This window comes from Papaver somniferum, chromosome 6 (genome assembly GCF_003573695.1).
Source record: "Papaver somniferum cultivar HN1 chromosome 6, ASM357369v1, whole genome shotgun sequence".
Classification (NCBI taxonomy): Eukaryota; Viridiplantae; Streptophyta; class Magnoliopsida; order Ranunculales; family Papaveraceae; genus Papaver; species Papaver somniferum.
Genome location: NC_039363.1, coordinates 58561023 through 58588533, shown reverse-complemented (window position 1 = coordinate 58588533; position 27511 = coordinate 58561023). Strand labels below are relative to the sequence as shown.

Genomic DNA, 27511 nt, shown 5'->3' with positions numbered 1-27511 from the left:
AATCAATGAGGCCGAATGTCAGCGAACAGGTTCCATGCACCATTTTTTATTTTTATTTTTCTTCTTCTTTGGGTAGGGAATCAAGCATTCTCGTCCTCCAGTTTGGTCACAACCATTAACTGAGGCAGACAGTTAGCCGTTTCAGCCTAAACCTAATTTAAAGTTTAAACCGGATGCTCATTCATGTATCCACGCGCAGAGTAAACTAAATTGGACTAATTAACAAATGTATTTTGGCGGGCAAAATGTACAAAGAAAAACTTTAAAAAGGTCGTTTTCATATACAGTACGAGAGAAAGAGAGTTGTGATGTGGGAACAGAGAAAGCGCCTAGTCAGAAAAGAAAACCACGAGGTTATTGGAATGGTGACCTTCCTTTACCCTTTCCATCACGGTTTCTTTCTTTCTCACTTCCTATTCGTACCAACAAAGTAGTAGAAGACGATCCAAGAGAAAAACCCCAAAGAAGAATTCAGGTAAGCGACCTGAGATTACTCCTAGGTTTTCTTTTTTATTGCGTTTTACATTCTTATATTTCTAGGGTTTTATTTAAATTCCAGAAATTTGCATAACTGTTTTAATTTCTCTTCTTTGTAATGATCCTTCTCTTTGAAATGAACCTACTACTCACTTTATTTAAATTTGATTTAGTGGTTTCGATTGTTTTATTTTTTTTATCTTGTGTATGAATTAGTGTATTCTTATATGATTTAGTTGGATATTGATCAGTTTGGTTTTGAAATTGGGGGTTTTAGTCAACAATTTTGGTGTAATGTTCAGTTTAAATCGTTGGTTTTAAATTTAGGGTTTAGTTTCGGGATTAAGCTGTTTAAATTGACTTTTTCCCACTTATTTGAGGAATATAAACGTGTTGAAATTCGATCATTAACAAGCGACTTGGTAATCAACAGAGAATAATTGCTCGTTAACTTTGTGAAATGATGACTTCGGGAAAGAAATATACCTTTTCAGAGAGTGTCTGAAGTCGTCGTGCAAAATTGAAATCATTTGTTCTTTATTTGCAGTTTCAAAGCAAGGCTGTATAGTTCCAAAGGCTTGAATAAGTAACGGATATGAGTTGTAGCTGCTTCCGTTCCTCAATACTAGAACGAAGAAGGGGACCTGCTAATGATCTTGGGGACCTAACAGGTGATGAAAACATTTGGCAGTATCATGCTATTTTATATTCCTGCCTCAATTTTTTTAGTTATTGATGATCTTAGATTAGTTTCTAAACCCTCTTATTTACCTAGGTCCCCTGCCTGGGAATATCAAGGTTTTTACTTACAGAGAGCTTAGATCTGCCACAAACAACTTTCTTATAAGCAATAAAATCGGCAAAGGAGGTTTTGGAACTGTTTACAAAGTAAGCTTTTGCGAGCCTTTTTAATTACAGAGATCAGTTTTGTTGAATATGCTCCGTAAATAGTTCTTTGACCATGTTGAATCTTCATAGCTGAATCAAAGTTATCTTACGTTCGGTGTTATCCTACTGTCACCGGACAAAAAAAAATAAAATAAAAAAGTCCTACTGTCAACTCAAAGAGTACTGTAAGCTTTCACGAATATTCCCTGTTTAGTTACACTTTCACAGCATCAGTTGTGAGCAAGGTTCTCACGGGAACGTGTATACTTACTCTAGATGCATAGCATCTGATAATCTGATAAATGATGTTTGTTTCCAAGAGGCGGTCGCATCACGCAAATCTCTCAAGGTGATTTGATGGCATACACATGGGAGCATATGAGAAATTTAACATCTAGACTTTTCTATTGCATTTGACAGCTGTAGGTTTTACTTGATATTTACTGAACTTGTTGTTTGTTGCATAGCACACTTACACTTGGTTGCAAACTGAAATTTTCTTTGAGAATGAGAGATTAAGCATTAAGGCACGTAGGGAGGGGGATGTTGGCTATTCTTTTCATTCTTTATATTTTGTCTTTGTTACCTTGTTAGGGGGTCCTAAGAAATGGAAGCCAAGTTGCTGTGAAAGCGCTTTCAGCTGAATCAAGACAGGGAGTGCATGAATTTTTGACTGAGATTGATGTGATCGCTAATGTCAGGCATCCAAACCTTGTCGAGTTAATTGGCTGTTGCGTTGAAGGAGCCCATCGCATTTTAGTCTATGAATTTGTGGAAAACAACAGCCTTGACCGTGCATTATTAGGTAATTTCAGAAACTTTATTAAGGAAGGTCAAAATTTCTGAAAGTCGTTATACTCACGAAGGTGCAAAAATGTTTGTTTGACACACATCTTAGGTCCAAGGAATAAAACCATTAAGCTCGATTGGGCCAATAGATCTGAAATTTGCTTGGGCACTGCCAGAGGTCTTTCATACCTTCATGAAGAACTGGAACCATATATTGTACACAGAGATATAAAAGCAAGTAATATACTTCTTGATAAATATTTTGTCCCAAAAATCGGAGACTTTGGGTTGGCTAAACTCTTTCCAGAGAACATTACTCACATTAGTACACGAGTGGCAGGAACAACGTAAGTAATTCTAATATTTTGTATTCTTGACTTTTGATATATCCATGGCATATAGATACCTAATGAAAATATGTTTAGAATTCCTGGGAGACTATCATTTGCTCCCTGCTTGGCTACTTCATTATCAAGCTTGATTCAATAAACATTTTTGTTCGAACAGATCAAATTTCTTTTGTACCCACCACTTTGATCACTTTATATTTAGATAACAAGATCTTTGATGCATGATTATCGTTAACTTAGTATCATTTCGTGCAGTGGCTATTTGGCACCAGAATATGCAATGGGCGGTCAGTTAACAAAGATGGCAGACATATATAGTTACGGTGTCCTGGTTATTGAAATAGTTAGTGGGAGAAGCAGTTCAAAGCAAAACTGGGGAGAGATGCAGAAGTTTCTTCTCGAATGGGTGCGTTGTTTTTTATTGCTCCAATTTTCTTCCTATCGTATTTGTAATATGGGGTTTGCTTTCCTCCTCCTAACTGTAAAATTTGTAAACTCTAGTGTCTTGGAGAATGAGCACTGTATACATAAACCAACGTGTTTCTTTTGAATCAACTTACAAAACCTTAGAAACAAGCTACCGTATTTTAACTTACGTACATGTTTCGCATGAACAGACATGGCAGCTATATGAAGAAGGTAAACTGGTTGAATTGGTGGATCCAGAGCTCAATGAATACCCAGAGGATGAAGTAGTCAGGTACATAAAGGTAGCACTTTTCTGCACTCAGGCAGCAGCAACCCGAAGACCTACAATGACACAAGTAATCACTATGCTCACCAAGAACAAAAGGCTCAATGAGAAGGAACTTACTGCTCCAGGTTTCTTCTCAGAGGGATCGGGATATAGCGGTTCATTAAATAAGAAATCGACATCCAACTCAATTAGCCAAACGATAAGCTCGTTTCCTCCCAGTATCACTCAAGTTACTCCTAGATGATTTTATGGAGAGCATTATAATCATCTCAGTTAGTAATCAGATTCTGACATAAGTCACATAATTACAGAGCGGTTATTCCTACTTTGCTCAAAGAAGATGTGGAAACACATGTATCATCAATGCATCAAAATATAGTTTCATTTTTACACTACGATTCTATATATTCATATCTCTATTGTTACAAGCTTTTGAAGCTGTTTTTCTAGTTCAAAGCAAATTTGTTTCTGATAATTCTTTTTTCTTTTTCTGCCAAGTCTTTAAGGTAGTATTCCAGGTGTGAATCGTGTGAAGTATTTCCTGGAGCATTATTGATTCAAATGGAAAATTCAATACAAACATTCAACAATACCTCTTAATTCAACAAAGATTGATATATTTGAAAATCAAATGGTAGTCCAAAACATAATTCTACAGAAGAAAAAAAAATCTCCACTAGTTCACAATGATGAGAGACCATAGAATTCTCATAAAAAAAACAAACCAAGTGTTCTTATTCTCAGCAATGAATTGGGTGACGTGAGATATCAATGCGCGACCAAGGTTCATAGAGAGCAAGAAAATTGACGCGAAAAAAATTAAAAAAATGTAATAAAAAGTTAAAAACGGTAAGGGATCAAGCACCAACAGCTGGTTCAGGTTCTGATGCTGGCTGGCCCTCGACTGCCTCTGGAGAGGCCTCTTTTTTCGACGACTCATCTGGAGTACCGTTTGCTACTGCGGCTTTAGAAGGTGAATCTCCTGCTTTTGCAAGTTCACCAGCAGCAGCTGGGGCCTTATCTTTAGCATCCTTGGAAACCTCTTTGCCATCATTTCCATCTTTAGCGTCCTTTCCATCCTTTCCATTTTTAGCATCTTTAGAGTCCTTGGCAGGTTCAGGTGGTGGTATCATATGAGGTGGTGGTGTGTGCTTCAGCTTCAAAAGAATTTGACGCATCCTTGCAAGCTCAGTAGGCTTTCCAGGCTTTGGACCTTGAACAACAACTATAGATGGCTTCTTCTCTGGATCTTTCTTTCCTCTCTTCTTCTCAATGTTTGGGACCTCATGGGGGATGAGTTCCGCAATAGCTTTCCAATATTGTTTGTCGGCAGTTTTGTGAAACTTCTCTTGGTTAGCCAAGTATAACTATTCCAATTACATTACAAAAAAGATGTCAGATGAGAAATTTAGGGTAGTACAGAAAAATGAAAACAGCATTGACTACGTTAAGCTTATTACCTTCTCTCTTTCTCTGTTATTGGTCTTGGTAGTTTCACAGTTAAGTTTCCTCTTCTCATAGAAAGATCGTTTATATTCTTCAGCTTCCTCAATGATCTGGTTGCGCATCTCCTTCTCTCTTTTCTCCTTTTCCTCAAGGTGAATGGCATTTTGTCTGCATCAGATAATCTTAATTTATGAATTATTTTTAGCTAAACATGTAGGGCAGTGTAATTATTGACAGAAAATATCCACATATTCTATGGGAATTCCAAAAGTGTGTCCCAGAATAAAACTACATTAACGATTATGCATGAATGAATATATCATATATGGCCTTGGGTAAATACCAATTCATAGATAATTAAGGGGTTAATATACCATTCTGGCGTATAATGACATTCTAGTATTGTACTGTTTTCCTTACAATACTGAAGTCATTAGCCTCCCAATAAGATGATAGTATGAAATTTAGGCCCCCAAATTGTTATCTTGAAATGGGTCAAGGCCTTCTATATCATGATTCAGCAACTTAAATGCTAAAAAGAGTCGAAATATTTCATCAAGTACCACCACAAGAGAACATTATGAAATTAGAAAATAGATCACTTCATATTCCAACATAAGCCTATAGCCTTTGATGGAATTATGAATATGTCTCGTTGGGAAAACTGCAGATCCAAACTAGCACAACTGAATTTGTTGGGAGGCAGAGGACACATGCAAGCTCCCATGGTACATTGTAGATTCATTTTCTCATATTGTAATAGCCATTATGACATTCAAAGTGATACAAGATTACCACAGACATCAGCCATCAAGAAATGCCACACGCTGCACGAGAAATAAACTTCCCATTTGTGCTGGTCCACCACTAAAACAACTTTGTTCAAACACGGTTTAAAAGCCATCTAGGTAACTCGAAGAGATAATTTTTTGAAACAGACTTAAACTTATTCCTAACTATGGTTGGTGTGCTTGCAGTTCCTTGAAATGGATGGAAAATTGCAGAAATATGTAATAGAGGGGAGTATCTCTTCTCTCTCAATGTCGGCAGTAACAAGGAAATAGAACTGCGTCTGTAAAATACCTCTCCAAACCTTGCCTATTACAAATAAGTGGAGAAAATGCTGCTATACCACCTGCGAGAAATCGCTAACATACCAAGTAGTTAGACATAAGCTATACTCAGTTTCAACTAGTTACCTTTATCCCTTCCAATTAGCCACGTAGACCCAGATTTTAACCAAGTCTTTTTAGTGTTGACCAACGCAAATGGGAACTTTTCATAAATCTCTAGAAACAGCCATACAAATGTGCATCAAATTGGGGGGAACCAAAAGAAGACCTGATAAAACCCAAAATGCCGAATCACCTATCTCTATCCATGTTAAATGTACATAACCAACAAAAATATGATGGCGATGATTGTCTAGTACCAAGATCTAAAGGGGGAAGGTGAACCCAATTATCATTATGTCTTCACATGACGCGATATTGTTCACCTAGCAGAGCTTAGCTACACACGCCATGTCCTTCAAACAACTCTTCAATTTGACACTATTCCCACAATCATGACAACCATAAGTATCTGAACTAAATCCAACTACACAGTTTAGCTTTCCCCTAGTTATGCTGATTTTGTTATAGGAACAATTGATATTAAAACTGAATCAGAACTGATTTCTTATTAATACCTCATCAGGTCAACCAATCTCATTCTTATGATTAGCTCGTAATTATTACATAATAAATTCAAATGAATTCCACTCAATTCCTAAACTAATCTCGTTATGTTTCTTTGCGTTGGATTCTAGTTTTGTTAAATAACTTAAATAAGCAAATAATAGATCTAATTAAAATTGTGCAACCCTAAATCTGTAACAAATGGATAAACCTAGATCTAAGCTGATAAATCATATATAAACAGATCAAGAAGAAAATTAAGATCTAAAGAAAGAGTGTATCTAACCTTCGCCATTCACGAAGAACAAATCCTTCTTCAGGTTGCATTTCAGTAGGAGGAGGAAGAGCAGGACCATCAGAAGTAAAAACCCCATCAACATCTTCACTCATATCATACCCGATTTTCCCATTCCCATTGACATTCCCATTACCAAAAGGAGATTGCGAAGACGAATAATCAGCATTGTCATTATGATTAGCTGGGGATGAACTAAATCCATAGATCTCAGGTGAAGCTGAAGAATTATTTGCCATATCAATGTCATCAGCTGGAAATCCACCTTGATAATCATCAGATTGATGACGGTATGGTGGTGGATTAGGATCTAGTACATTGTCATGTTCATGATCTTCATAAACATCATTCGCAAAATTTGAATACGTAGATTCATCGTATCTTTGGGATGGTAATCCAGAATCATAACCACCAAGATATCCATCGCCACCTTCATCAAATCCTCCTCCTCCATGAGGATTTCCTTCTCCTCCATTATTACTGAATGTATCAAACGCCGACATTATTTCTCCTCGCTATAATTTCTTCTCTTCTCTTTTTTTTTTTTTTTTGTTTCTCTCCCGCGAAACAAATCTCTCTTTTCTCTCTGGAATGTTAATGTTTCTCTCTCTACTGTCTACGAAGTTTGATCTGACTTCCGAGAGATAAAAAAGGGCCTTCTCTTTCCATTCAAACGTGTCTAATAAATGGAACTATTCATATCCAAATTACTATATTGTCCTTGAGTTTCTTCTACGATATGCCCAATTGCCAATGATTGATGGATCCATTGGAACTAAATCTTTTACCGGGGCCATCTTTGTTTTTGGATTAGAGCAACCTATTCAAGACTCTCTGAACTGATGTCTTTGGAATCAGACGCAGCTATATTAGTTCGGTACAACTTTGTTACTTGGAGTCTTTTTTTTCTTACCGAGGAGTAAGGGCAATAGCACTAGGGTGGAAAAACGAGAAGATTTGCCTATATGCCCAAAAATTTTCCTGTATGCCCTTGGCATGGCTTAAACAAGTTGCTTGAGAAAATACCTGCCAAAATGTGCAAGTGCAACTCTCCATTTCAGGTTGTAACTTTATATCAAGTAGAAAAAAACAAAGCAAACAAGGTCCTATTTTAAACATCTTTGGATCGTAAGGAATGGTGGTTAGTGACATTAGGTGAGAAGTTCGTATAAACATTGTAAAAGCGGTCAGAGACGTTACAACATAGAAACATCAATATTACATCCGACTTCTGTTTCAGTACCAATCTTTTTCTTCCATACTAATTATACTTCACCCATTGCAAACTACAGCAAATGCTTTTTTAGGATGATCTTGACCTTACAGAAGAAAGCCACTATTCCCATGAAAGAAAAATGTTAATCACCAAAAAATGGGACAATAACTACTTCGAAGAAAGTTGGGACCAGTGGGGTGACTGGGGTCCAACTCCTAAATTTACATCTCTCTATACCCACGAAATAGAAGTTCTATCTTAAACAAATGTACAACTCTGAACAAATTAAATGATTCTTTAGATTTCTTCTTCCAGAAGAACCCGACACCGTCAGAAGTTAGTGAGATGCACCACGGTAGAGGAGATGCCCTTATATTGCCTTTCTAAGCAATTTCTGTGTACAAATGACAGAATCGATAGTAATGCATGGACTGCTAATTGAAGATCTCGACAGCCCAAGCTTTTGATTCCCAATGTACGGTGTGCATATATCTCAACATCGGCAGCTACATGAGATAACGGAAAAATGAATATGTAGCTCTCATTTTGTAAAGGACAGGATGGGTGTTAGTAAAATATCTGGCAGATGGTGGCATCCATTGTAATACTCCTGCGAACTCTGGCTTCAACCATTTACTTCAAGTGCTGCTTGTAATAACCTAAACCAACCTTTAGAGGCTGACATGGCATTAATATCTTGCAGATGGAGGTATTCGTTGCAATACTCGTGGGAACTCTGTCTTAAAACGTTTATTAGGAACTGCTGCTTGTAATGACCTAAATCAACATTGGCATTACTACTAATGGTTAGTTATCCGTCCCGAGTTTTCAAGTCATAGTATAGTAGAACTAAAATATACAAAAGCAAGACTACAGAAAAGATAGCAGCCAAAACCATCGGGGAGCAAAAGGATTTACGCACCTCGGCGAACCTATGCGTTTATGAGTATCCTGACCAAGTTTGACTTTCAGATTCATGAGGGCCTCTTCAGCTGCCTGCAGAAAAGGGTTCCCAAAAGCGTTTAAACTTCAGTTTACAAAAACACAATCCACAATTCCACATCATCAATTCAATTTCAGTGACTTGACATAAAACTAAAAAAGAAATTTACCTGCGCCGTAGCTGCATCCAATGTTAACCCATTACCATTTCCAAACACCTGACCTCCTATTTCAACCTAACAACAAAATAAAGATGTGTCAGAAACAACAAGTCCGCATTTTGGCTCAGATTATCATCTTCCAGTCTAAAACTGGCACACTAAGTTTTTGCTTAGGGTTGTTTCCGTCCAATTCAAACCCATTAAGACTCTTAGGTGTTTTTAGTTATGTAGGAATCATATTTATTAGAGCAATCAATTAAGTTTTTCAGGATACATAACAAGTTGATGTGATTGAGTAGTATCTTAAGTAAAAAACTGACCATTTGAAGATTGGAAGAGCCAACCAGCAATCTAATATTCATAAATTTCTATTATACAGTTTTGTACAGGGTTTACCTGGGCATAAGCTTCTCCTTTGTGGGTTAAACTAGTTGAAGATGTCGGCCGTGTTCGAAAATCTAATTTAAGACCTTCGTCCATACACTGAAAGCAACATGGCGCACATGAATTTCAAGAAATTGCATTTTCGAGGCAGACCTAATGTTAAGATAGTAATGTATAGGAAAGAAAAATAGGTAACAAAAAAATGAAAAAAGAAGAGAAACGCGGAGGGACTAGTGTTCTTGCAGTTACCAACTCTTTAAGGGTAGAAATGGGGTCCAAGTTACTTTGTGATTCTTCCATCCTCGTGTTCATATACCTAGAGGGCTCTGATGTACTTGATGCTGGTACAGAGTCCTCATTCAGAAATGGCTGACGAAAAGAATTTGAATCATTTATATAACCATTCATATCCACATTTGAAAGCTTGTTAGGGTCCCCATACACAGTAGTTTGATCTGGCTTAGCGTTTATTAAATATTTATCTGCAAAAACAGTTGTCTAGACTATCAGCACTAAGGTCCCATGCCAAAAGCAGAGGCACCATTAAATCTGAACCAGGTTAGATTCTCCAAGACGGGAAAAGAAAATTAAAAGCTGACATTGATCAAGATGTTAAAATTTGTAAACTGGTATATTAGTGATTGAAGTTGATAAATATCTTGTACGAATATAGAACTATAACTAACATAATTGCTCTCTGGTTATGGCAGAAAGTGAAAGATAGCATGCTTGCATCACTGAACAAAGCCATTAGCAACTAGATAAATTTGGAAAAATGCATGCATGTTTCAGCTATTCCGTTTACTTAGATCCAAACAGAAAGATATGAATGGCAATTAACCACAAGAAAAGAACATTAACAATCGCTACAGAAGATGCCAACACAGACAGAATACATGAAGATTCTCTGCTAGTCTAAAGTTCATAGTAAAGATGTATAGATGAAACATATCACTTCAAGGCAGAGATACTAGTTGCACTTCATGAAAAATAAAAGCAAGATTCTGAACAACTGGCAAACAAGAGACAGATGCTCGAAATGAGATTAGGTGGTTTCTTACTAGCCAAAGTCCTCAGAGAGCGTTCTGCTGCTTGGCGTTGGGCTTCCTTCCTCGTCTTCCCAATTCCTACACCTATTTTTTCCCCGCTGAACCAAACCTATAAGAACACAGAAGTACAGTATAATTAAGATACCAACTGCTGCCTAAAGAAAAATAAGATATCTTAAGATCTAGCAGATTTTAACGGGTTGAGAAAATTTGAAGCTCAAGAAGTAAGAAACCGAGGAACAACCTCAATTGAGAACTGCAATTCCGCACTGGCAACCAAGGCTGACCTGAATATCACCTATAGGTATTTACAAAACCAAATAATAGAATTGAGAAAAAAGTTACAAATAGGAAAAAGAAGTCAAGGCTATTTTGTAACATATTAAATAGGTATGCATCATTTATGTAATATAGTATCCTTCTTTATTACCTTTGATCCACACTTGATTGCAATATCTTGTAAAACTTTAGCAGGGGTGTCTGGATACTGTGAAGTACCTCGTCCAGATTCAGTCTGCAGATCCTTGCTGCTCGGAGCTAACCGAGCAAGAGGCATCTCTTCATCTTTAGGACTAGGAGACAACTTGTTGTTTGAAGCTGATCGACCCAGTGGCGCCTCCTCACCTATACAGCAAGGAGATATTGAATTATATTTAAAGCTTCTCAACCAGGTAATCAATTTTTCAAGCTAACTATTTCGAAAGTAAATCTAGAATGAGATATACAATAAAATAGGTTTGCATCACTTTTATGTAAAGAGTTATACTCCAGTGAGTAACTTTTGTGTATAATGAACATCAACTCGAAGAACAAATCCAAAATCTCAAATCCGAAGGAGCACTGAGCTATAAGCCAATAAGCAACCATTTATTTCCTAATTACACAAGTCTCTTTTAACCGCTACCTGAAAAGGATTGATATTTTGGGTGTGTACGGCTTAACTTTGCTCGATCATCTCCGATATGTACCTACAAAAAAAAGGTCTTTTCAGATTTTTACACTGCATCAGTAAATGTTTTCTTAAGACATCATAAGAGAACTTACAGATTGTGATGAGGAAACAAGACAAGCACAAAAAAAACTAGGAAAAACAAACACAACAGAAAAAGAGGAAAAGCTCAAGTTGGAAGACAAGAGGGACCCAATGGAACAACAGAAAAGCTAAGCTAGATCGATGTAGATTTATTTTTCCTCCAGTTGATAGTAATGTCCTCAATTTGTATACCCTAGAAGCAATTGTCTGAAGAAGCCCAGTATTGTGATGGGTACATGTTTTGCACGAACAAACGTTCTTAAGCAGAACCAGTAAGAATTGGTTAGGTTTTAAATATACTAAGTCCAATCTATCTATTTAAGTATTTTCATTACAAATCTGATGGGGAAAGCATTCAACTCCAGACTGTAAGCATGTTAAACCAGCACGCTTTACCTCTTTAGGTAATCTCAGATTTTCATGAAATGTTCTTTCTGATTGAACAGAACCACCGGTCCCTTGAAAAGAAGATGAACGCTGAGGTCGGCTGTTTTCAAAATGCATAGCTTCTGATTCTACAGAAAAATCCTTTTGTACTTGTTTGGGTAATGCCCGGTTTTGCTTTGGTGGGCTAGTCTCTTCTTCAGATGGGAACCAATTTCCACGTGATTGTATAGGCGGGCCAGGAACTGGTGGAGCGGGGGGCCTGACTGGAAAGGGAGGAGATTCCTTCGGGGGATGTTCTCTAATGTCTTGACCATGTTGCAAAATCAAAAGCCTTCTCCTTGTATCTGGATCTAATTCCGATTCAGGGACCTCGCCCTCTTCTCTGGCAGGAGAATTTTGCAAGCTAGCTTCTGATGGGCCCACGCGATTCACTGGATTAAATGATGGTGGTGCCTGAGGTTGTTGTTGGAGCTGTTGATCATGGAAAGGCATTACCGAGCCTTGCGTAGAAGGTTGAGGCACTGTTGGGTTTGATGACGAACCCACAAATTGCTGAAGAGTCGAGAACCTTGGATCAATACTATTGGGGATTGAAAAAGCTGGCACGATATCCTGGTAAATGAAAAATTCAAACACTTTGTCACGATATCGTAACCATTTCCGGGGAATATTTCTATATGAAGATTCAACAAAGCTCCTAATTGTATTAAGCACAAAAGTTGACCATGAACAACATGGTTTTTTTCGAAGCATAGGCACAACAGAATTCAGGTCATGTATTCTGTGATTTACACACGGGCAGTTCACATGACTTATCCTGCATATCGACAAAAAACAATTATTGAAACAACAATGAGATTGACCTTCAATTTCCTCTCAACCTCAACGTCAGCCATGCCCTCGAAGCGCAGTGGACCTCTGTTTGCAGCAGTACCATCATCCTGAACACGATGATAAATTGTGTCAATTAGAAGGACAACTGAAGTCCATGATGTACCATAAAGACCACAAAGCAACTGCATAGCATACATGGTTGTACGAGGATGAAACCCAAACTTGCCTATTAAACTGTTAAAAATGCTTTAATCTATTTTGGATTCAAGTCCACCAATGGAAATCTTAGGTATGACTATTGCTTGATATCGTAATATGATGAGATGTACAGAGATACTTCTAGTGTGGTAAGCTGCTACTCCAAACAGATGGAGACTTCTATATAGTTCATGTTTACCACTTACCTCTGAAATCAAAAAGTTGCTCACGTCAGGAGGAGATGGGCCTTCTTCCACGTCATCTTCATAAAATATGCCAATAATCCGTTGCAAAAGACTTTCATCAAAATCTCTGCCAAAATTAAATAAACCAATTTCATCAACCATAAGCCACAAACAAGTAGATTCAGAAATAAAGGTTCTCACAGTGAAAGCTGAAGAATAAATATCAATAAACTAACTTCTGCATAAAGTTCTTACTTGAAAAAACCACCTCTAACATTGCAAGCAACATTTCTTGCAACACAAAGAACCGGCACTACATTGTTTGCCTATAAAGAAGAGAGTTACAGTGAGCACACAGCGATAATTGCTTTATCTTTAATAAGCAGAACAAAGCAGGTGATGGTTTAGTATACCTCAGCCTGAGGAGCATAGTAGGGAGCAAATGCAGGAACAACATGCACTCTAGGTTGATCTATCTCATCCCACACTTTCAGACGATCATCAATAACCAGAGCCATTTTAGGATCACATATGCCACCATGAAAAACATTCAGCAAAGATTTCCGCAATCCTATTTCCAATGTCACAAAAGGGTATAAAGAGGTTTAACACTGGTAAGCAAATAAAAGCAGGAAATACAAAAATAATACGGCATTCTTCTTCAAATATGAGGTGGATGGAAACAGTATATATATACTCTATAATAGTTATTATGAACGAAAGCCATTTTTGCCATGAAAGTATACTTAGTTACTATGCTTTTGATTCACATAAAACTGCATCAAGAAATATACAGTGCAAAAAAATATTTACCCGCTTTGACGCATACAATGCGATTCAATAGTTCGTTTGAGCTGATTAAATTTGATTCAGGATCAAGAAGCCTCCACATTTCCAAAGCATAATCTCTTTCAGCCATTGTGCATACATAAACCTCAAAACGCTTACGACCTCTAGCAGTTAAGTAGCTCCTCAGATCCTCCCATGCAGGCCTCAACCTCACAAGAACACTTGTGTCACGAATCTGTAAGATACAAATGCTATTATTACCATAAAGGATTCCCAGTCAACGCAAAAGCAACAAAATTAGGAGCGCTGAATAGACTAAATGTGTAAGCAAGAATATTGTGTTAAAATTCCGATTATTAACTGCCCAGATTACTACAACGAGACAACCATATTAATCTTATTAATGCCATCAATTTAGGGAACTGTATATAAGTGAGAGAAGTATATCATCGTGGTATATGGTCCTGGCAGAGGGAGCTAGCTATTATTTCATGGTCGAGCAAAAAACAGTACAATGTCCAACAATGCTTTGATATCATGGAATTCTGAAAAGACACATACCAACGGATTGATGCGAGTCAAGATAATGTTCTTCTCTTGTAACCTTATAAGCGGGCGAATAATTGGTTGATGATTATCAGACAAAGCTGGAAAGACTTCGGACTGAACTTTGATCAACCTCCCATTTTCCACAATCTGGTCAGTTTCTACATATTGTTTCAAGATAATCTTGTCATCTTGATATCGCTTAATCTCTTGTAACATGCCAGAAACTCGCTGTGGGTCCATCTCAGTAGTTATTTTTCGCTGTAAAGCATCAATTCGGTCCTCAAAAGAACGCATCGTATTTGCGACTATTAGTGTCTCATCTAGATCAAACACAATTCCAAGACATCGAAGGTTCAACATGACAAGAGATGAGTTGTAAAGCCCCTGTGGAGCATAAAAGCCCCAGAAACATGCACCGTGCAAGGGATTTCTTCTGGAAGGCATGGCCACCAAATGCAGCTCTTCCTCTCCTACTCCCATAACTGCAGTCTGTAGAACAAAGTGCCATCTAATGATCAATAATCATAATAACATGCATGGACATGTGTAAGCACTTGCCACATATTGCATACATATTAAATGGGATAAAATTTATGAATCTGAAAGTAAATAGTAAATATCAGAACTCAAGCAACATTCAAAGGGACTGCCATGTGCCATCAAACCAAAGCATTTTCCTGCCAGACATCGGGACAAGAAACTTCAACAGCCTACTTTTTAATGACCATTATTGGGAAAAAAAGAGCTCACTTCCAACAATCTAAAAAGCCAATCACGTAAAGTTTCTTATACAAATGGAAACGCGACTCTATACTAAATAGTTTAAACGTAAGCAAATAGACTTTTGTTGTGGTTTACTTTGATATTGCTAGGTATCAATTAGCATTATGTCAAGCTCTTTGATTGAACTTCTACTCCTTCAGAATTAGCTGTAAAATTTGTGATAAGGTTATTTTGTTCTAAACAAGAGTATTCTCCAACATGTCAAAGTATCCTAGACTAGATCCGTAGAGGCACTATTACAACATTCACCTTCTATATGTATAACATGAATCTCATTCTATATGCTTTCAAGTTCCTATTGACAGCTGATCAGTTGCTATGATCAAAAACCTAAGCTATCATCAATTGCATTTAAGTCGTTATCAACTGTTTTCAAACTTGACACTACCAAAAAACTAAATTAACCCATGGCAAACAAAGCAATTAATAGTGTCATGATCAAGGAACTAATGAAAAAAAAAAATTCATGCAAATCAACCATAAAACACATATATCAACTTATCAACTAAGAGTATAAGTACTACATGCCCAACTATCTCAGTGAACTATGCCCATGAAAAGCATTAACATAGAAAACATATGCTAAATGAGATTACCCTAAAAGCATACTCATGGAATTGACATAATTAGCCACCATAAAGCTCATTCAGCATCACTTTTGCATCAAGAATTAGTTCCAAATCCAAGATAGAAAACACAGCATTTTACTTTAAATTCAGCTTCATCATAAACTTAAGTAGTTCTAGCTTTCCAAGTTGAGCAATATTCGTGTAAAAATGTTTAAGCAGTTCAATGATGTGCCATCATGTAACAAAAATCATCACATTAAAATCAGAACCAAGACTTGAGTTCAGTGTAATCCACAGAGTAGTATCTAAAGTATCTATTGATTGGGCACTTTTATTTTAGAACCTCAATTCAAATCCTCTGAACTAATTTATCCCTTCTTTCACTTCTCTGTTCGAGTTTATACCTTGTTCTCTCCAAGCAAAGAATAATGCAATGTATACAATAGCGAATCTTCAGACTGTGACTTTGATGCCTCCATTTTGAAGCTGACACCGTTGGGGGCAATAGTATGAAGTACTGCAAGAGGTGGGCACCTTTCACTAGGTTGTGAATAGGTTGAGATCCTGATTTCCTTGTTCAACATAATAATGTCCATTTGCTGGTTCTGAGGGTAAATCTCTACTTCCCCGAGTAGTGAATTCCCTTCATATACCATAGATTTGAACATATTTATTTAATCCTTTTCTTTAGAAAAAAAAAATCAAAAATTCCTTCTCAAAATATATATCAAATCCTTGCTGAAATTTCAGTTCCCCTTTTGGATTTCATGATTCGACATTAGATAAAGAGAAGATAATAATAAGTTCAAGAGAGTCCGGAAGGAGAGGTCTAAATCTTGAATCTGATAACAAGCTTCCGAAAAGAGGTCAAAAGTACTTAAGATATTGTGTTGATTTCATCTTGAGATTTCGATATTGTTGCGTCTGATATTCAATCAATCTAACTCAATCTTGATTTATCAAGTTTTTGTGTTTTTCGTTTGTAAAAATTCTGAGATATTTTTTTAGGTCAAGATCAAAGAGGGGGCGAATACGGCGGAATTTGATTGGAATACAAGAAAGTTTTTTCTTTTCTTTTTTTCTTTTGTTAGATCGGTTTTTGGTTTTGAGTTTACAGTGAGTGACTTAGGGTTTGATGAGAAATAGGAAGAAGACGATTTTTTTTAATTTTTAAAATAAAATAATAAGAAGAAAATAAAACCCTAGAAGAGAAAGTGAGACCACGCAAGCTTCCAAGGTTATAAACGATTCAACCAAATTGTGATGATCATCGGGTCATCTGACTCAGCAACTCAGAACTGATAAGGGCACTACTGTTATAAATTGCTATGTATGGAGAGGAAGTCAGAAAGACACAAAACACAAGGTGGGTGGGGGTGGGGGTGGGGTGGGGGAGAATTAGAGAAATTTCATGTGTGTTTCCGTAGATTTAAGCCTCTATTTATTGGAATGTACGAGACTTGGTTTCCAAGTACATGAAAATCAGTATAGGAAATAAATCCGGCTTGATTGGGATATATCCAATTTTAAGTGGATTCTTTTTTAAGGGCAAAGGAGGAGTTTTAATGGGTAAAGTTACAAAACTACCTTCTCTTTTATAATTCTAATTACCCTAAATCAGTTTTCATTATCTTCATTTTATCTTCTTCTTCTCCTACTCAAACACCTTACCGGCTCCTCCATCCCCCACCACCGAAACTCGTCGATTAATTTGTCGTAATCGTCGATTCAAAAGTTCCGATTAATCTTCAAAAATGGAACCACCATGGCGGAAGGGAACTCGTATGAAAGACGCTAATAGAAAACCCAATGAATACAATCCTGGATTTACAAAATTAGTTCAACAAAAAGAGAAGAAAAAAACGGTTGAAGAAGAAGAAATCGTAGCCGCTGAAAAAGGAGAAATGATGCGATTAAGAAAGTAAGGACCTACTTAAACTCACTCTAGTACTTCAATTTGATGTTTGCATGTCAAATTAGATCAGAAAAATCAAAATTCTGAATTTGCAGTTATATAGCCGGCAAGGTGTTTGTTCAACGACCTTGCCGACATTTCATAACTAGGTTTAGTCGGCAAGCTCTTAGGTTGAAGATCTTGTCGGCTGTTAATATTTGTAACTGCTACTTACAGGGTCGGCAAGGTATTCAACCTAGGAGCTTGTTGGCGATAGTTTTTTTATAGTCGGCAGTGTTATAATTTTTTATCCTGCCGGCTGTTTTGAAAATAGTTTGTGTCTCCTGATGCCTTAAATTTTAAACGTCGGAATGGTATTTTTATACCACCCTGCCGGCTTTATGTTAGCCGGTATTGTTTTGATTATAGAGCCTGTCGACTATTGATGTTGAAAATCCTATGTTCAAGTTGTTATAAGCCAGCAGGTTATTGGAATAAGACCCTTCCGATTATGCTTTTGCCGGCATGTAGTTTAGATATCGACCCTTCCGACTTTTGGTCGCCGACAAGGTTATATTTGTCGACCCTGCCGACTGTTCATTTTTTTTTTAAATTGTTCTTGTTTAGGTCGCAAAAGGGAAAGAATAAACTACTACTCCTCCTTCAAGACCTCCTCGTGTTGGTGAAAAACTCTTGACTGCGACACATCGAGGGGAATTTGTTGAGTGGGGACGCTCAAGATCAGTGTACGGAATGATTCTCAACCACCATCGGAACCAAGTGATTTGGATGAAACTCCAGATGAAGACCAATCAATTCCATCTGGTAGAAGAGGTGATGATGATGATGTTTTTGAAAGAACTTCGGCTACTGGAGGAGGCAACAATGATGATGATGATGGTGATCAAGACATGCCACATGTTGGAGGAGGTAATGATGATGATGGTGATGGTGATGGTGATGGAGATAAAGATAAGGATAGAGAAGATGAAATTGTTGAAGAGGAAGAAGAACAACAAGAAGAAGAAGGTGGAGAACAAACCCAAGCTGCAACTACCCAAGCTGCAATTGCAACCGCCGACAGACTGAAGAGGGTTATCACTAAACCAGATGATTCCCACATGCCCCTCTCTCACTTGATGGTTAGACTAAAACCAGGTGACCCTCCAAAGGGAACCCAGAAGATGGTGGACATGTTCTTTTCGGATACAAAGACTCATGGGCATGTCAAATCCATAATACTATCCTAAGTAATCTCAATCCGTCTTTATTTTTTTTTTATTTAAGTGTATCTATCTTAAATTTGCGTCAAGTGTTTGTATTTATTTTCGTTTTGTTTTTTTTGGTATTTAGGATCACAAGCATGCCATCCGTCTCATGAGGCGCCAAGCTTCATGTTCAGTGATCAAGAACTGGGATCTTGACGATGAATGTGACGAGGTGCAAGCGATTGTCAAGAACTCTGGGTTGTGGACTGCGGTGGAGAGTTCGAATATTGAGCGTGATAGAGTTATCGTATCTGCATTTTGTGAGGGGTTCTACGGAGAGACTGATACAATGTTATTTCCATTCGGTGAGATGGCGATAACTCCCGATGATGCTCATTAAATTCTAGGCCTCGAGGTTGAGGGAAAAGCAATCAGTGAGGGCTTCGATAATAAAATTTCTTGGGAGGGTATCTTCAAATTGACCAAAACTTTGTTTGGTTGGGATCAAATTAAGACGGAGTCTATGCTTGTGGTGAAGGATGGTCATCTAAGCAAGAAGTTTAATCTGAATAAGTTGAAGGACACATTATCTGGGACCAAGAAAATCTATAATGAGGAAGGAAGGGTGGACTTGGTGCGAATCAATGCTATCGCGTTAGCTTATTTGCTATACGTCCTGGGCAAATGTATTTTCCCCGGTAGTTCCGGAAGCTTGGTCGACGTCAGGTATATGCAACTATTGGATCCATTAGATAAGATGCATGAGTATTCTTGAGGTACTGCGGTGGTCGCCTTCTTGAACAATGAGTTGACAAAGGCTTCAAGGGCACTCACTGCGCAAGTTAACGAAAATATATATCTCTTCCAGGTAATTTTATTGTCTAAATCATTTATATTTGCAAAATTCTAGTAAGATAAGATTCTTACTAAACTTTGTGTTTGCATAGGTTTGGATATATGAGCACTTCCCTACTTTAGTGAAAGGCAACTCCTACGTTAAAGTGGATGAGAATGTTGCGATTGATAAGCCAAGAGGACAAAGATACAGTTTTAAGGGTGGTCAGGATAAGGAAATGCCGCAACAGCTTATCAAAATCCGAAGCGCCTTGGACAAATTGACTGCGGATGAGGTAATATTTGATCTTTATCGAGATGCTAGAAATCAAGGTTTAATCCAAAGGAGAGATAATGTATTATACGACGGTCCCTTGTTGTGCACCCATGGATATTCAATGTACGATCCACATCGGGTAATGCGACAATTGGGTTACGTCCAAGAAGAACCCAATTTCGATGCTGAGCCGTTCTTTCAAGTGCTGAGGGAGGTCTGCACCACGTCCCAAAAAATTATTAACGTCGCTTACGCTCCAGCTCCAGTTAAAGATCATTGGAACGAAAGACGTGGTCGTAAAGTCGATACGAGTCTTTTGGACGAGGTGACAGAAGGTCATGAAGCTCATGAGAGATACATTCCATGGTACTTGGATTGGGCTCGTCCTACTGTGATTAGGGAAATGACTGCTGAATAATTGGCTCGTAAGAGGAAGATGGTATCGAAAGACCCAACAACAAGTTTTAAGTTCTTTATATGTATTTTAGAGTTGCTCTTACTGTTTTAACATTACATTATCAAATCATTCTATTAATTTTTTGTTGTTTAATTGAAAATAGAATGGGCATTTGAAGAGCCTTGTGAGGGTGATGTGTTGCGCGAGAGAAAGAGGAGAACGTTTGTCGATTGAAGAGCAAAGAAAGCACATTGACTTTGCTAGCAATGTTGACAATGAGGATGCCTATGAATTGTTCAAGCAAGCTGATGCGAAAGTAAAGAGGGAAGAAAAAGCCAGGAGGAAAGCACAAGCCAAGATGAATGCTGACAAAAAGAGGGGTCGTTCCCGTGTGGTGGTGAATGTAGTAGTAGTGGTGGTGCTCCTAAACGGGGTCGTGGTCGTGGCCGTGGTGGTGAATGAATGCATTCCTAGTTTATTTTCTTTATGTTGTGGTAGACAAATGTTAAGGTTAATGGTTGTACAAATGTTTTTTTAAGGTTTATGAGACATGTTTTCGTATTTTGGACAAAAAATGTTGGATTTCTAGTTGTTGAATGAATGGTTTGTTTAGCTATGTAAAGTTTCAATAGTTCAGCCGGCATGCTTTTATTAAGTTACATTGCCGACCTAACCAACACCGACAGGGTTGTGAACTGTCAGACTGTCGGCCCTGACTGCAGAAATGGTGCAGTTACCATGGTCGGCAAGGTAAGAAAATTACCACCTTGCCGGCTGTTTGACTGTTGACAAGGTATTAGATTATCGACCTTGCCGACTATCTGTTGCCAAAAATACCTTCTCCTGATGACTTAAAAAAATAAGGTCGGAAAGGTTATAAAATTACGACCTTTCCGGCTATAATGAAGCCAGCACGCTAATGACCAAATACCATTTCGACGGTTAAACAGAAGAAAGTGAACTCATGATGCCTAAAATCATAATAAGGTCGGCAGAGTAAGAAAATTAAGACCCTGCCGACCCAACTTAGTCGGCATACCGGGGAAACAAAAATCGCGCCGGCGAATTCAAAATTCAATTTTTTTGCAAGTACAATTGCATTGATTGACTTGTACTTGGGAACTATAACATCCAAATTTGGGCACTATCCTATAAATACACTGGTTATATGTACAAAACAACACACACCTATTTGCATATACTCTCCAAAGCTCATATCATCATACACTCTATCTAACTCTTCCAATACCTCTACATACAACAATGACATCATTTGACTCAAATGAAGATTTGGCAATCACCAAAGCGTGGTACGCGGAAACTCGGGTTAGACATTAGTCCTCTGTAAGGGTGGATGCCGTAACCTTTTGGGCTAGGGTACACAACAAATTTAGGCAAGATTTTGAGAATCCTAATGGAAGAAGTGTTCAACAAGTCCATGATAGGCACCCAGTCATCGAAAATGTGATACTTACTTTTTTAGCTCTCCAACCCCGGATTTTCAACGCTACCAAGTTCAACTTGTCTATTGAACAATTTGTAAATATGTTTGTGGTTTATTTTACGTGATACATGTTGTTTGGTCTTCCTACTAAACACCGCTAACAAAGTAAGTTTGTGTTTTGCTTTTGTAGCATGAAGTCGTCAAAGCGCGCTACTTGGAGGAAAAGGGGGAAACATTCGCATTCGACGCAAGCTATGAATTCATGGTCTCCAAAATCCCGGAGTATGCCCCGGACTTTATGCAGGACGGAGATGACTGGGATTCCTCCAACGAAGATTGATGGTTTTAGTGTAGGTTTTGTGGGCATATCTCTATGTAAACCTTCACGAGACTATAACTCGTCTACTAGGGTCGCCTAGGGGTTCAAAGGCTTGATGCACATGCTAAGTGCATTCGTTTTTCTGTCGACAAGGAGTTATATTTTATGTTTCAATCAATATAGTAACCAAAATTGCATGAATAAAGTGAATTGCATCTATTATAATTCAGTTTTCTTTTTAGGGATAACTAAAGTCGGCAAGGTTGTAAGATTACCACAGTGCCGACTAAATGCTTGTCGGTAAGATAAGAAAGTTAATAAATGCCGACTACAGATAGCCGACAAGGTAAGAAATCAATACCATGCCGAATACTGACGCATTTACAACAGTCTTTTATGTATCAAAAATAATAAAGCTAGCATTTTCTTCATTCGTATACCTTGTCGGCCATTTTAAGTCGGTATTTTCTTCATTCGTAGACCTTACCGGCCAATAATGGTCGACATGATCTTCATTAGTCGACCTTGCCGACTTTTCATACTTTCAGAACTGAAAGTGTTGATTTCTTCTTTGATTTTGAGTATGATTTCATACAACAGATTTGCAATCCTCATTTTAGAAGTGTTCCGGTTCTGTGCTTTCATTTTCGTTGCAAGAGATATTCTCAAAAAAAAAAAAATTCATCAAAAATCTTCCCACAGAAGTTCAATCAAAAACAAAATCTCATAACTTAAACTCATAAGTTTTAATTTATTCAATCAATTTAAACTTAATTAATTAATTTAATCATAATTTTAGTGTTAATTAAACAAGGGTAATATAGCCATTTAGAAAATACATGATTAAGAGGTGGCTTGGTTTACTTCAAAATGACCCAGATTTTGTCTCATTAGGTATACCCCAACCAAGCCAGGGAAATAAAGGGAATTATTTAGTAAATAAATTTGGTTTATAATATTCTCCTTAATGACCACAATGGCTAAATCATTGCAAACATAAACCAGGAAAACTAAAATATAAAACTCTGAATATGCACGGGCATTAAAGACTTAAAAGTTAAAACAGTGTTGGTGTTGCCACGTTAAAACCTTGACAACAAAAGCATAATGGGCCAAAACTTTGACGGAGGAAAAAGAATACAACGTGATAAGTCCAGTAAATGCACCCTTGATGATGACGCTTCCCCTGATAAGTACTTCAACCACTGTGGTCATCAAGGAGAGTATGCAAATTTTTGGGATGAGCTTTTCCAATTTCAATAAACGAACTTCTTGAATGCAGAGTATTGTTGTGTTTTATCAATTTAATCATAATGGGAGATAAATCAATATAACTTTTAACTTAACACCAACTTCTGGTAGTATACCGTCTTCCCCCGTACATGGCGGGAATATGTTCATCTCATATACGTAAACAAGTTTCGTAAAAATATTATGCGGTTAATTTGAGGACATATACAATAATTTCTGAATTTCAACTATACCGGGTTGGACAGTAGATACCGATTTCAAGAGTGTTGGCGGATAAAAATGACTCGCTGATTTTTTGGTCAAAAGGTGGTGGAGGAGGCAAATGCTCGATGAAGCAAATCTTCTGAACCTTTAAACAAATGTACTGCACCTGTCAGTACTTTGAATTCGAGAGACTAATATGTGGGACCCTAGCCTAAACCAAGACAATGGTCGTTCCAGGTTCAATTTGGTCACAAGAAGAGGAGAAGGGTCGGTATGTAAGGAGGGAAGCTGAGAATATGTGGAGATCAATGAAGATTGATCGATTGATGATGTGATGTGTTGAACTACTTTTAGGCCGCCAGACCAAAACCCAAGTGATATCCCCCGATGCGACATGAATTTATGTCTCATGTGTAAGTTTGCTTTGCAGACGCATTTTTATGTATGGTCAATCTTTGACCTAGTTAAACCATCAGTTTTAACTGATAAACTGGACAATCGAATTTGTTTGAGCATAACTCGTTGAACTCACCAAGCGTTGGTATGTCAAGTTTGGTTGTCATCTTTTAGTATCAAAACTCATCTAGAGTCGCTTGATTAAATGCTAGAGTCAACTTCGTTTAGGTTATACTAGAAAGTCTAGGAATGTTTACATACAAGTATACTCTGAAGACCTGAAGAATGATAAGAAGTAACGACTACAACGACGACATCATCCTCCCACTTGAGGTTAGTAATGTTGATTTGAACTTGTTTCAATTCCCAACGTATCTTTCAAGTCGTGCTATATTGAAAACATAACATGCGAAGCTGTATATATTGTGTATATCAATGCTTATACAACAATAGTGTATTCTGTGTCACGGGACGGCTGGGATACATTGGCTTTTCTAACTAGCGTCCCTGATCTTCCCTCCCCTCCAAATGATTTGGTTAATTCAAAGGATACCCTTGTTGTGTGTCTTAATATCCTTAATAAATCTTTATCTTAATTGCAGCTTTGATTATGTAATGGGACAGCCGTGGCCCGTAGGTAATAATCTTCATTTTTTTTAATGCTCTCCTCAACAGCGGATGAAAGTTGCAGTTGAGCTTAGAATCCGGCAATTAATAGTCGTCTCATTATCTTGCTCTTAATTGTTCTCACCTTTCCCATCCCGTAACGGTTCAAAAACCCCAGGCGTCCTTGGATTCTTTCTGCAAAAACATAATATTTTCCCAATTCAATTGATTAACGATTATTTGGCGGCTTTGCAAAACCAAAACGCTCATCCCAGCATTGTATCATCTCCATAAAATTTCAAATCCAATTCGAGAACAGAATCCATTCTACCGGTTCAACATGTAAGTTTTTTTTCTTTCCTTTTCTCCGCATACATTTCTGTCAATTGTTCTTTCCTTTTGGTCGTGCAAATTTTATGAATTTTAGTTTTTCAATTGCTATGATAAAGTTTGTCGTGGGGTTTTCAGTTTTCCTGCTTTAGGTTGAATAATGTTGCAGAAATTGTTATCTGATGTAATGGTTTTTAAGAAAAAATCAGTAGCTATCAACAGAACACACCAGGCGGCATTGCAGATGAATTACAAACCCCGGGTAGCATTTTTCGGTTGCCAAGGACCACTTCAAGAGTTTGGATCCCACGACGAAGGAAAATCAAGCATCCTTTCTTTTCGGGTTATTCAGAAATTCGAAATTTGGACTTTATGACCACGAGCAGGTAGTGATCCCGATGTTTTCATAAAATTAAAATATATAGTTCAATGATGGTGTACTAACACCTATGTTGATCCAGAGAGCTGAGTTACATGACATCATACCCAAAAAAAACTTATCTGGAAATTTGATAAGCAGATTCGAGAGGGTGTTTTATACTCTATTGACAAATTATATTTGACTGTTGCAGTGTTGCTAACCCGAATTCCGACCAGCAAGCAATGAGAAGAGGGGCTTATTTCGGTGGAACACCTCCCTCACAGCTTTAGATGCTTTTTTTTGTCGATTATTTCCCATAATTTTTTGTCTCACTGAGTTCAAAGCCCTCGAACCGAAGCATGCATCTTATAAGTAACTTTTACTGTCTCTATGTTGATTCCAATGTTATTAACAGTTTTGGGTCCCAAAAATACTAAAACTCGATTAGCTACAATTTATGTTGTGTTATGTTCTTGGTAGTATTGATATTCCTTACATAGATAACCATATGTCATTAAATAGATAATCATATTTGTTTCATTCCTTTAGTGACTCAACTGTTAAATGTTGAAGATTTGCATTTCTTATAAGAAAAAAACCCACCAGAAATGGTTGGTAGCACAACATATCAAGCCAGCAATTATACGCAAAGAACTATCAGTCGAAACAATTAAACGATAAAGATCTGACACATGACTAACAAGACCTTCTATAATGGTTGGTGTTAAAAAGATTCAGTAAAATCACCGTCTTAGTTTGTCAGGTATGCTAAATACAAAGGGCTGGTGGGCAATCCGGCCGAATGCGCGAGATCACAATTGAGAATATTAGGTAAACACAATTTATTGTTAACGTCACTTAGTTTGTCATTTTCCAATATTTTTGTCCATATATGTAGTCAATTGGTTATTTCCATTTGTCAGGGGATCAACAATGAGGATTTGCTCTATGGGGTTCTGCTACTAATCAAGTTGGGAATTTCCCAATTGATTGCGACTCGAATACATATCATGTGCTAGTTGTTGTTTGCTCCACTTTTATGAAGAAATACCAAGGTAAACAACAGGCCATCAAACATGCTTTATTCCATATTTTCCCGCGTTGGTAATGGGTCTTAATGAAGCTGATTAATGAATTGTGCCTCGATAAATTGAATAAGACACTCCAAATATTTAGTCTGTATCGTCCTGGTTTTTATGTTTTCTTTGTTTGCACACCGTGTTTCCAATTTTCTTACATCCTTGACAATAGTTATGCTTATTACTTGCCTTAGGTTGTTTCTCATGTGATCTAAGTCTCCTATATCAACCATGTAATCCTACTATATGTACATATCAGATGGTTCATTGCACTCCAAACGGAAAGACCAGTTTGACATATTTGTTTAGGATATTGAGGTAAAAGGATATTGAGGTGCAAAAAAACTAACCGGTTTGAAGAGGTGGGCAATGACATACGCCTTTCCGAACCGTGAAAGCTTACAGACAGAAAAAATTCAGTTTAATCATTGTTCGAATATTTTGTGGATCCAGGAAAACGGGACGGAAGCGGCTGAAACACGCACTACTAACTATCTTCGGGTCGCGTATTGATTACCAGATTACAAGCACAAATTCTAACAACAAATGGAAATGTCAGTCAAGTGTACTCGGTGGGAAACATCAGTTACCGCGGCTGTCATTTGGAGATCTCATTATCAAGAATTTATGCAAGATCTCCAAGATTAGAACCCTCTACTCATCTGCCGAACATATCAAATTGGATTGAATGCTAACATATGGAGTTTTTAACATCATACAAATCAGATATGAAGTGTGTTTCGTCCATTGTGTTAAGTTTATTTTTCCCTAAGTTTTTTATTTATCTCTAATTTACTGTTAGACTTTTGGCAATTTAAGACGCATTTTAGATGCATTGTTATATTTTTAATAAAGTTATAAAAAAAAAATTGTTTGAGCATACAAACGAAGTTTCAGCTATATTGTTACCAGTCTTGGGTACTTTTGTTGATGTTTCGGACTGAGAAAAACAAACAAAAAATGGGGCTCATTCATGCATCTTATTACAGGAAACAGACTTACTTGGAACCCATATCGGATTACATAAGCGGAACCACTATTAAAGTCCATAGATATATAACTTTAACTGTCGTTGATCAAAAGAAACTATCGTAGTGAAAAATCGAAGGTTGGTGCAGCAACGTGAGAGTGATTTTGGAAAACACGGACGATAACCACTGCCTAGATGTACATGATAAACATGAATCCATAAAAATATAGCTCTTAAAAGT

The 27511-nt window shown here is 37.4% G+C and overlaps 3 protein-coding genes and 1 long non-coding RNA gene across 5 annotated transcripts; 2 read left to right on the top strand and 2 right to left on the bottom strand.

Moving 5' to 3' along the window:
• Positions 1-305: 305 nt before the first annotated feature.
• Positions 306-3676, top strand: LOC113287678 (cold-responsive protein kinase 1-like). Its single transcript, XM_026536496.1, has 7 exons — positions 306-475; positions 1025-1148; positions 1253-1365; positions 1960-2170; positions 2264-2501; positions 2760-2910; positions 3122-3676. Exons 2-7 carry the CDS (start codon positions 1073-1075, stop codon positions 3443-3445), a joined length of 1113 nt encoding a protein of 370 aa, XP_026392281.1. The 5' UTR covers positions 306-475; positions 1025-1072; the 3' UTR covers positions 3446-3676.
• Positions 3677-3798: 122 nt separating this feature from the next.
• LOC113287677 (clathrin light chain 1-like) lies at positions 3799-7265 on the bottom strand. Its single transcript, XM_026536495.1, has 3 exons — positions 6613-7265; positions 4662-4815; positions 3799-4568 (listed from the first exon to the last, which is right to left on the bottom strand). The coding sequence occupies exons 1-3, from the start codon at positions 7122-7124 to the stop codon at positions 4059-4061; spliced, it is 1176 nt and encodes a 391-aa protein (XP_026392280.1). The 5' UTR covers positions 7125-7265; the 3' UTR covers positions 3799-4058.
• Positions 7266-7786: 521 nt separating this feature from the next.
• On the bottom strand, positions 7787-16893 carry LOC113287675 (RNA polymerase II C-terminal domain phosphatase-like 1). Of its 2 annotated transcripts, none has more exons than XM_026536493.1 (17): positions 16105-16893; positions 14361-14837; positions 13824-14034; positions 13424-13581; positions 13266-13336; positions 13032-13137; positions 12657-12734; positions 11803-12405; positions 11278-11341; positions 10804-10997; positions 10618-10671; positions 10386-10482; positions 9574-9806; positions 9337-9423; positions 8950-9015; positions 8760-8833; positions 7787-8614 (listed from the first exon to the last, which is right to left on the bottom strand). In XM_026536493.1, the coding sequence occupies exons 1-17, from the start codon at positions 16366-16368 to the stop codon at positions 8527-8529; spliced, it is 2925 nt and encodes a 974-aa protein (XP_026392278.1). In that variant the 5' UTR covers positions 16369-16893; the 3' UTR covers positions 7787-8526. The 2 variants fall into 2 exon arrangements, with proteins under 2 accessions (XP_026392278.1, XP_026392279.1); XM_026536494.1 differs by having other exon boundaries at positions 12675-12734.
• A 7660-nt stretch (positions 16894-24553) lies between these two features.
• LOC113285691 lies at positions 24554-27109 on the top strand. Its single transcript, XR_003328866.1, has 5 exons — positions 24554-24872; positions 24999-25246; positions 25433-26052; positions 26145-26276; positions 26754-27109. It is a non-coding gene; the product is annotated as an uncharacterized LOC113285691 (long non-coding RNA).
• The last annotated feature ends 402 nt before the right edge of the window (positions 27110-27511 follow it).